Consider the following 10,207-nt stretch of genomic DNA (forward strand, 5'->3'; position numbering starts at 1 on the left):
CAGGATGGCAGCTTCCTGCTCTTTTGTGTCCCCCACTTGAGTCATGGGGGCGGGGGTTCCAGGAAATTGGGACTGGGAGGGGAAGGGGTACCCTAATGCCAGACCCAAGGACAAAGGGTCACTGCGCCTGGCTGGGCCTGTTTCCCCAAGACTCCAAAAGGGTTTGAAGGCAGGGGCCAGGAGCACGCACATGGGGGGAGGCGGCGAAGGAGAATGCCTAGACCGCCCCCGGTCACTGGGGTCCGGGCCTCACCCCTGCCTCTCACTGTCCGCCAGGGCCCTCAGGACGGGCCGGCTAGGTGAGGTGCAGCCTCCCGCTCTGGTCGGGGCCCCTGGCCGTCCCCCTTCCTGCCGCCTGTGCCCAGCTCCTGCACTCCAGTCCCAGGGCTCCACCAGACACCTGGGTTCCCACTTATCAGCCCCAGTCCTCCAGCGGAACCCAGGCGTCCGGCCCCCCACCCTCGGGCCAGTGGGCATGGAGCCGAGGCTTTAGAGCCTCCCAGCGGCCTTGTTCCTGTCCCATTGTGTGTGCGACGGGGCGGGGCGAGGGCCAGCGCCGAGAGCCCCCTCCCACTGCCCCCTCCCCTTCCTAAGGAAAGGCCAGGCCGTGCTGGAGGGCGAGGCAGAGTTGAGGCGGCCGGCATGGGCAACTTGAAGAGCGTGGGCCAGGAGCCTGGGCCCCCCTGCGGCCTGGGGCTGGGGCTGGGCCTGGGGCTGTGCAGCAAGCAGGGCCCAGCCTCCCCGACCTCGGAGCCCAGCCGGGCGCCTGCCCCAGCGCCACCCCCCATGCCAGATTACAGGTGAGGGGTAGCTGGGGGGCCAAGGGGCAGGGGGCATAGGGGTAGGTGGCCTGCAGCCTGTGCTGGGAAGGCTGCCTGGCTGCCAGTACAGAGGGGTGATGACTACGGACAAGGCTGATGGTGAGGGAGGCCCAGGGGGAACCAGGATGGGCACCAGTGGGCAACAGGTGGAAGTCGGGTGAGGTGCCCACCTGCCAGGCTGGGATGCTGCACGGCCACCGAGTGCCGTTTAACTTTGCGCGAGTTACTCCACCTTCCGAGCTCTGCTTCTAGAACACGCTCTCGTGCTTGCTGCAGGGGGCTGCTCTAAGTTTCCAGCTCCCGGAATCTTCAACCAAAGCCACGATTATTTAACAGAACGACAGAGCTGGGGAGGGTTGGTCCAGGGGTGAGAAGACGGTCTCCCGAAGGGGGAGAGTTGGGCCAGAGACTCAGGTTCTTGGCAGGAGTCTGAGAAGGCCCAGCAGCCGGGCCCCTTTCTGCACTGCGCAGGCCTCCCCCTGGTAACCCACACCCCAACACGGACCCAGCAGCCGCAGCCCCCCGAAGTGGCCTCCCTGGGACAGAGGTCGCGGATGCCAGTGGCGGGCCAGCCCAGGCGGGGAGGCTGGGACCGTGGGCAGCCCCAGGGAGAGGTCCAGGCCCGGCGGCCTCACAGGCGCTCTGAGGCCGCGTCCCTCCCTTCCTCCAGCGCGGCCGACGGCTCTGGGAGGAAGCGATAAGGCTTCTGAGGCTTCCCTTCGCACGATGGAGGCTGTCAGGAGGGTGTGCGCTTGAGCAGGGCGGGAAATCTGGGCAGAGGGCTCCCTGCTGGGGCGCCACTCCACACCCTCACCCTCATGGGGCTCCTTGCAGTTTAGGGGTCGGACACCATGTCCAGAGGCGGCGGGTGGGGGGTGGGCACGCCTGGGGCCAGGGGCTCCGGCCAGCGTCTGCACAGCCCGAGTCTAGTTGAGCAGCGGGAGGCTGGGGCTGGAGCCACTGGCCAGGGCTGGAAGGGCCAGCTGGGGACCTCGGCCCTCCGGTCACGGCGCCTGCCCAGAAGGAAATACAGTGCTCCCTCTTGGCTTCCAACAGCCCCCCGCTCACCCGCCCCCCGGAGGGGCCCAGGTTCCCCCGCGTGAAGAACTGGGAGGTGGGCAGCATCACCTACGACACCCTGAGCGCTCAGTCCCAGCAGGTAAGGCCCAGAGTCTCCCTTCCCAGGAGGGCCTGGGCCAGGATGGCCGCGCGTCATTCCCTGAGCTGGCCCCCGACCTCCAAAAAGAGGGGAGACTGGGAGGAAGCAGAACTGCTAAGGGAACTCTAGTGACCCAGCCTCCAATCCTTGCCCCAAGTTCAGCCCAGCCTCACCCCAATTTCCAGCCTCAGTCCCAGCCCTCAACACACACCTCCCCAGCCCGCCCACGCTCAGCTACCGGGCCCTGCACCTGACGGGGTCACCACCTTCGCGACCTTGCTCTCACCACCACCCCAACCTTGACACAGGATGGGCCCTGCACCCCAAAACGCTGCCTGGGATCCCTGGTATTTCCTCGGAAACCGCAGAGCCGGCCCTCCCGGGACCCTCCACCAACGGAGCAGCTGCTGAGCCAAGCCAGGGACTTCATCACCCAGTATTACAGCTCCATCAAGAGGTGAGCCCCCCGAGACCCGCAGGCCCCATGCCCACCCGTCTTCAGACCCAGGTCCTTGTCCTGCTCAGGCCGGGACACCTGCTCTGCACCTCCTCAATCACCCACCCCCTTCCTGACAAATGCAGAGTCCCAGCTTAGCAGCTGCAGCCAGCCCCCAACTCTCACACCTGGCCTGGGGGTCTCCCCCCCACTTCCCGCGATCCCCTCTCCTCCCTAGGAGCGGCTCCCAGGCCCACGAGCAGCGGCTGCAGGAGGTGGAGGCCGAGGTGGCGGCCACAGGCACCTACCAGCTCCGGGAGAGCGAGCTGGTGTTCGGGGCCAAGCAGGCCTGGCGCAATGCCCCGCGCTGCGTGGGCCGCATCCAGTGGGGGAAGCTGCAGGTGTGTGGGAGAGAGCAGGAGAACGGCCAGGAGGGGTGGGGGCTCCTGAAGCTTCCCAGGGCACCCCGAGCAGCAGGAGACACTTACCCTTTCCCCTAGAGAGGGGTGCTAGGGAGATAAGCCCCCTAGCGTCGCCTGGGGGGGGGGTACTACTGCCGCAGTGATTCTCTGGGTGTTACTGTCAGGGCAACAGGAGCCACCTTCTGGAAAAGGCCCTGGCTTCTGCCAGCGTGCAAGGAGTGGGCCTCACATGCCCTGCCTGGCCCCTCACCCCAAACACACCGCTCCCTCCTGCCCCCCACCCCCGCCCACGCCCTCCTCACACCCCACCCCCATGACTCAGGGTTCTGGGCCGGTCTGTGGCCTGGAGAATGACCTACAGGGGGTCTGTGGCCTGGAGAATGACCTACAGGGGACCCTGATCTGTGACCTTGCCCTCCTTCGTGTAACTGGCACCGGAGGACTTGGAATAGAGCCACAAGCTCAACAGAACCCCAAGGAGACACGAAGTAAACTAAGAGCCACCCTGTGGAACCCCCCTAACCCTTGAGCCCTTCAAAACTCTGGCTTGAATTTGACTCCACTCCAGGCTATTTCACCCCTTGACCTCCCCTGCTCCGTCTCCTCCTCCCCATCTCCTGCTGGGGCTCCTTCCAGCCACTCAAGAGGGCCGCTCCTGGCCTCATAATGTCTGGGGCAGAGTCTCCAAGGTCTCCCCAGTGCCGCCACCCCCTTCCCATCACCCCTGTGCTCCCAGAGTGAGCTGGTTGACTGGCGGCGGTGCCAGCCTTTGCTTGAGCGCTGTGGGTAACAGGGGACTCACTACCTACACCCTAGGTGGCCGCCCCACCTGTTGGTGATGGGCCCTCCCTCTGAACCAGGTACTGAGCCGCTTCTATAGGAATGGGGAGACATGTGCCCCCAGAAGGAGATAAGGAGCAGACCAGGCCATGCTGGGTGCATGGGGTGCAGGGCAGAAAAGGGTGTGAATGGTCAGAGAGGATCCCCAAGGAGAACACCCAGCTCACAGCAAGGACACCTCAGCCTCCTCAGCTTCTCAGAGGGCTGGCACTCACGCCCCTGCCCCCTCCTGCCCCCGCCTTGGCTGGTCAGGTGTTCGATGCCCGGGACTGCAGCTCTGCACAGGAGATGTTCACCTACATCTGCAACCACGTCAAGTACGCCACCAACCGGGGCAACCTCCGGTGAGTGCCCCACCCCGCCAGGCCGCCTCAGCCCGGCCCCGAGAGCCTGGGCTCTGACCAGCTCTGTCCCGTGCCAGCTCGGCCATCACAGTGTTCCCCCAGCGCGCTCCCGGCCGGGGAGACTTCCGAATCTGGAACAGCCAACTGGTCCGCTACGCGGGGTACAGGCAGCAGGACGGCTCTGTGCAGGGAGACCCCGCCAACGTGGAGATCACTGAGGTGGGCACCAAGAGGTAGAGTGGGTGGACTCTAGCCAGAAGGGTTCTGGGATGAGGGCGGGGTCAGTGGAGGGGTCGGTGGGGCCCCTGGGTGAGATGAAGGAGGGAGGCCAAGGAAGGGGCCTGGGGCTGGGCACTGTGAGCCAGCCCAGGAGGCTTCTCTGAGATGAAGGGTGGGGGACACCAAGGCCAAGGGTCTGGGACCAGGCCCAAAGAAGCGGGGCTCAGACCCCTGCCCGCTCGCAGCTCTGCGTGCAGCACGGCTGGACCCCAGGAAACGGCCGCTTCGACGTGCTGCCTCTGCTGCTCCAGGCCCCCGATGAGCCCCCGGAACTGTTCGCTCTGCCCCCCGAGCTGGTCCTCGAGGTGCCCCTGGAGCACCCCACGTGAGCACGGCAGGGCCAGGGCCTTTGGAGAGTCCTATACTGGGGGAGGGTTGGCCGGCCTCCACAGGGGCCTGATCCCGCGCCCCACCCCCAGGCTAGAGTGGTTTGCTGCCCTGGGCCTGCGCTGGTACGCGCTCCCCGCCGTGTCCAACATGCTGCTGGAAATCGGGGGCCTGGAGTTCCCCGCGGCCCCCTTCAGCGGCTGGTACATGAGCACCGAGATCGGCACGCGGAACCTGTGCGACCCGCACCGCTACAACATCCTGGAGGTGCGCCCGTGGGGGGCAGGGGGGAGCTGCGGCCCGCGCCCTCGGGACCGGGCCTTTCACTCGCAGACAGAGCCACAGAAAGTCCACACGCGCCTATCTGGGCCACGCCGGGTGCTGCTAAGCCAGGACTTGGAGTTGGGCCCTGCAGCCGCCCAGGCAGGTGCATGGGGATGGGGTGCAGGCCCACGTGGGGACACGTCTTTGCCTAGGACAGGCTCAGTAGCGCTATAGCTTCCATCGCATTCTCAAAGCAGACTTTGGCCCAAGCAATATGGAACGTTATTTTAGAGGAGAAATGAGGCCCAGGGCTGAGAAGCGACAGGCCCAGGTCCTCTCTGTTCCATGGTGCCATTGCCAGGGGATCCTGGGGGCCACCGCCCACACCCCAGCCCTCCCACTCATGAGTGTGAGCCGGAGGCTGCAGCCACTGCCCGTGCTGCCCGTACCAATGCGTGCGCCCCTGCTCCAGGACGTGGCCGTCTGCATGGACCTGGACACCCGGACCACCTCGTCCCTGTGGAAAGACAAGGCAGCGGTGGAAATCAACTTGGCTGTGCTGCACAGTTACCAGGTGCCCAGCCCAGGCTGGCCAGGAGGGTGGGCCGGGGCCGGAGGGGCGAGCGGACCTAGAAACGGGCAGGAGAGGCAGAGTCCTGTCGGCGAGGTGTCGGGGCCCGCCGGCCTGCAGTTCCAGAGGGGCTCCTGCCATCGCGGCCTGCAGTGTGGGGAGCCGGCCGATTTGTACTTAGTAATTCTGGTCCCGGGACACGCCGGCTGTTTTGTTTGCGGGACCCACTGGGTTCCGATGCTCTGGTTCCAGCATCGAGGACGTGCAGTGTGAGGAAACCAGGGCCTGCTGGGTACCTCTGGGGGCGTCAGAGTCTGGGATCTCTTGGTTGGTGGGCACACAGACACTGGAAGCGGGGGCAGCTGGACTTGGGGGACGACCGTGCAGGCTGCAGCTACGGGTGACATTGTGTGTTAGCTTAGGGGTGACTCGCACACCAGGGCTCGGTTGACAGTGGTGGAGTCTAAGTCCCTCCCCCCTCCCCCCAGCTGGCCAAAGTGACAATTGTGGATCACCACGCTGCCACGGCCTCCTTCATGAAGCACCTGGAGAACGAGCAGAAGGCCAGGGGGGGCTGCCCTGCCGACTGGGCCTGGATAGTGCCCCCCATCTCAGGCAGCCTCACCCCTGTCTTCCACCAGGAGATGGTCAACTACGTCCTCTCCCCTGCCTTCCGCTACCAGGTGCCCACCCTGCTGGTTCTTGCCCACTGGGGCCGGCTCTGAGGAAGCGGCTCCAGGCAGCCAACCTTTGGTTTTCTTTACTTCCCCCACCCCCCGCCACCCCCCTGCAGCCAGACCCCTGGAAGGGGAGCGCAGCCAAGGGCGCTGGCATCACCAGGAAGAAGACCTTTAAAGAAGTGGCCAAGTAGGTGCCCCAGGAGGGCTGCCCTGCCCCTCCCCGCACCACTCAGGCCCCCCTGACCGCTCGCTCGCCTGCAGTGCTGTGAAGATCTCCGCCTCGCTCATGGGCACCGTGATGGCGAAGCGCGTGAAGGCAACCATCCTGTACGGCTCGGAGACGGGCCGCGCCCAGAGCTACGCCCAGCAGCTGGGGAGGCTCTTCCGGAAGGCCTTCGACCCCCGGGTAGGGCTGAGCTCAGAGCGGCAGGGGTCTGGAAAGGGGGGGCCTTCAGAGGGGCCCGGGAGGACAGAAAAGCACCAGTCAGGGCCCATGAGGAGCCCCGAGACCCACGGGGATCCAGAGGGCCAGTCAGGGCCCGCGGGGAGTGAGGGCCAGTCCAGCGATGACGAGGCTCGTCCCCCCGACAGGTCCTGTGCATGGATGAGTACGACGTGGTGTCCCTCGAGCACGAGACGCTGGTGCTGGTGGTGACCAGCACGTTTGGAAATGGAGATCCCCCAGAGAATGGAGAGGTGAGCCTGCTGGGTGAGGGGCCACTGGGGCCAAGGGGAGACTCAAACATGGGGTGACAATCCCAGCTCTTCTGGCTCCCCAAGAGCCAAGCATGGTCATTCCATGAGGACCTTGAGCCTGCCCTAGCCGCACCCCCACACACAGCCTGTGTCCCCAAGGCGCCCGCACAACCAGCGCAGGGCCGCGGCGGCTGCTCCCCGCGGGCCGGCCGGGCTAGCTGGCTCTGGGGCGCTGACAGAGGAGGAGGACGGGGTGTCCTCTGCTCCGCAGTATTTCTGCTGCTTCTTGACAAGAGAGGAGCGCTGTCCGGAAGGCACCGGGGCCGGGCAACTCGGCTTTCTGAAATCTTTAGAACCAAAAACATCAGCGCCGCGCACTTACGTTCTCTATCCTTAACCGGCGTCTCCCCGGCCGCTCCGCCCTGGCCAGCCCTCGCTAGGCTCGCTGCCCGGGCCTTCTCGGCTCCAGGCTCTGGGCAATAAATGCCCTGTGAGCCCGAGGGCCTCCTCTGGTGCCAGAGGGGGCCGGGGTGCTGTTGGAAGCCTCCCCCCTCCCCACCCCCCGCTGTCCGGCCCAGCCTGCCCCTGGCCTGCCTTTTAAAGAAAAGCAGAAGCACTCGCTTTGGCTTGGGCAGCGTCAGGCGTCATTACACCACGTGACCCACGAGTCCTACCAAGATACAGATCATTCCATCACCCTGGAAAGCCCCCCGCCCTGCCCCCATGGGAAGCCACCCCAGTTCTGACTTCTGTGGCTGTGGGTCGGTGCCGCCTGCTCTAGAAAGGCGCGGAAGTGGGGGTGTCTAGTGTTAGGGCTTCTGTGTTGGGGCTCCCCCGCGGCAGCGGTGCGCGAGCTCCCCGGGTGAACACACGCTGTTTCCCCTCCTGTTGACAGACACTTGGGCTGTTTCCAGTTTTGAGCGATGATGAATAAAGCTGTTATGAACATTCTTGTGCAAGGCCTCGTGGGCTGATGTTTTCATTTCTCTTGGATAAACACCGAGGGGTGACAGCGCTGGTCACTGGGTGGATGTATGCTTAACCGTAACAAACGCTCCCCAGCACCGCGGCCCCAGCCTGGCGGCGGAGCACAGCTCCCCTCGGGTCCCCAGGGGAGCACGCCCAGGTACGGCCCATGGGAAGCGGCTCTCTTCGCTAAAGACACAAGCCAGAATATTTATAGCAGCCTGTTCATAAGCCCCCCACGCTGGAAACAATTCAAATGACTATCAACGTGGACTGGATAAACGGGTACATTCGAACACGTGCAGCAGCGAGGGGGGGAGGCGTCACCACTCAGCAGCGCAGATGAGTCAAGAGGGAACGTAGCACGAAGGAAGCCAGACGGGAGAATCAGGCCGTAGGGGTCACTTCCTATAAAGCTCAGAAACGGGGAGAACCCATCTGTGGGGTGATCCGTCACCCCAGGAAGGAGGCAGGCAGTGTTGACCCAGAGGGGGCGCGAAGCTGACTCCCAGGATACTGGGGGTGCATCTGGATGGATGCCACTGACCCGGGTAGGTCGAGCTGTGAAAATGCGTCAGGCCGCAGGTGACGTGTGCTTCTCTGCGCTGCCTGAAAAGTAAGGCCGGCCGTCCAGACGACGCCCGCGACTGCCGAGCCACGCGCAGCCCAGCTCGCGCTGAGGACTGGGGGCCTGGCGAGTTGGTTTTCCCCGAGTCCGGGGGGGCTGCATGTGGGTCAACGTGGTTTTCACAGCCGCGCGTGACGCGGCTCCGCCCTCGGGACACTGTCCATGCGCAGCGGGCGGGGCGCGCGCCCCAGGCTGGACTTTGTTATGACCCGGTGGCGGCCAGGCGGGCCGGGGAGGGAGGGGTTTGCCCCATCAGGTTTGAATCCTGGGGGTCGGCAATTGCATGTCTAGGGAGCGCCCTACGGAGCCGCGCGTGTCCAGCAGGTGCTGTTCGCACAGCCCAGGCGTCCGCGCGGGGAGGCAGAGCCCGGGTGCTGCTCTGGGGGGCTGAAGAGGAGCCGCCCGCAGGGTGCGCTCCCGCATGTACGTGTCAGAGGAGCTGCAAGCACAGATCCGTGTGAGCCCTACAGAACGGGCGGGGAGCCCCGATGCTGGGGCACATACTGGGGGCGGGGGCGCCGGGCGGGAAGAGAAGGCCCGTTTTCTCTTTGACACTCTCCCCACTTGCACTGCGTTTCCCAAAGCCGAGAGCTCGGGGCGCACTGGCTGTGCGGAGCAGCAGGATGATTTTTGATGGCACCAAGCGAACAGACGCACACATGGGGGGAGGCGCCCGGGCGGCCTTTGGAAGTTTCGAAAGAAATTAAAAGTCGCAAATAATACCCCCGGGGGCCGGCGCCTGCAGCCCACGCTTTCGCCGGAGACGCTGCAGAGCTAACCTGACCCCTCGCTCCCGCCAGGGCTTCGCTGCTGCCCTGATGGAGATGTCGGGACCCTACAGCTCCCCCAGGCCCGAGCAGCACAGGTGAGTGGGGGGCATAGGGGAGATGGGGGCGGGGGCGGCGAGGCTTCTGGAGAAACAGGAAGGGGTCTGGAGCTGCCTGGGCCGCCCTCCCCTGTCCCCCGCTCCCCTGCAGTCCCAGGAGGAGGGGCAGTCTGGAGGTCTCCTCCAAGAGGGGCGGGGTCCCCTCCTCTCCCCGCAGCCTGCTCTGGAGAGGGAGATCGAGCCCAGGGGCAGGCCCTTCCTGCCTCAGGCGTCCCTGAAGCCACCCCACGGGCATCTCGGCTCCCCTGACGCCGGTCTGTGTCCCTTTCTGGCCAGGAGCTACAAGATCCGCTTCAACAGCATCTCCTGCTCGGACCAGCTGGTGTCCTCGTGGCGGCGGAAGAGAAAGGAGTCCAGTAACACGGACAGCGCTGGTGCCCTGGGCACCCTCAGGTCTGGGCCTCCACTGGGGGAGGCTGCAGGGCGGGCAGGAGGCCTGGGCACCCAGGGCTGGACAGGGCGGGCTTCACCGACCGCTCCCTGCACCCCAGGTTCTGTGTGTTCGGGCTGGGCTCCCGGGCATACCCCCACTTCTGCGCCTTTGCACGTGCGGTGGACACCCGGCTGGAAGAGCTGGGCGGGGAGCGGCTCCTGCAGCTGGGCCAGGGGGACGAGCTGTGTGGCCAGGAGGAGGCCTTCCGGGGCTGGGCCCAGGCCGCCTTCCAGGTGAGCCCCTGCTCCTGCCCTGCCTGGCCTGACCCAGGCACCCCTCCATTCTGCCTCATCCCTCCTGGACCTCAGACCTGCAATACTGAGGCAGGGGCCTCCCCGCTGTCCCGCTCTTGTTGCGGTCTCTGCTCCCTCCGTTTCTTCTGAAACCCACCCTTGCTTTGCCCCTGCGCAGCCAGCCTTCTGGCTGGTCCTGAGTGCTGGCCAGCCGGGCGCAGG

The 10,207-nt window shown here is 65.6% G+C and overlaps 1 protein-coding gene across 2 annotated transcripts; it reads left to right on the plus strand.

Moving 5' to 3' along the window:
• The first annotated feature begins 642 nt into the window (after positions 1-642).
• NOS3 (nitric oxide synthase 3) lies at positions 643-10,207 on the plus strand. Of its 2 annotated transcripts, XM_054692752.1 has the most exons (16): positions 643-800; positions 1,878-1,980; positions 2,289-2,437; positions 2,655-2,817; positions 3,931-4,022; positions 4,100-4,241; positions 4,487-4,626; positions 4,721-4,895; positions 5,365-5,466; positions 5,952-6,146; positions 6,257-6,330; positions 6,405-6,549; positions 6,735-6,839; positions 9,234-9,298; positions 9,596-9,712; positions 9,811-10,207. In XM_054692752.1, the coding sequence occupies exons 1-16, from the start codon at positions 643-645 to the stop codon at positions 10,133-10,135; spliced, it is 2,250 nt and encodes a 749-aa protein (XP_054548727.1). In that variant the 3' UTR covers positions 10,136-10,207. The 2 variants fall into 2 exon arrangements, with proteins under 2 accessions (XP_054548727.1, XP_054548728.1); XM_054692753.1 differs by lacking the exons at positions 9,234-9,298; positions 9,596-9,712; positions 9,811-10,207 and adding an exon at positions 7,735-7,827.

This window comes from Talpa occidentalis, unplaced genomic scaffold (genome assembly GCF_014898055.3).
Source record: "Talpa occidentalis isolate TD23 unplaced genomic scaffold, MPIMG_talOcc4v2.1, whole genome shotgun sequence".
In the NCBI taxonomy this organism is placed as follows: domain Eukaryota; kingdom Metazoa; phylum Chordata; class Mammalia; order Eulipotyphla; family Talpidae; genus Talpa; species Talpa occidentalis.

Bases quoted from the DNA above. Each gene is read 5' to 3' on its own strand.
- NOS3 (XM_054692752.1), top strand. From the start codon at position 643: ATGGGCAACTTGAAGAGCGTGGGCCAGGAGCCTGGGCCCCCCTGCGGC. The intron at 2,438-2,654 runs GTGAGCCCCCCG...TCTCCTCCCTAG, and splicing joins TATTACAGCTCCATCAAGAG to GAGCGGCTCCCAGGCCCACG. The intron at 4,896-5,364 runs GTGCGCCCGTGG...CCCCTGCTCCAG, and splicing joins ACCGCTACAACATCCTGGAG to GACGTGGCCGTCTGCATGGA.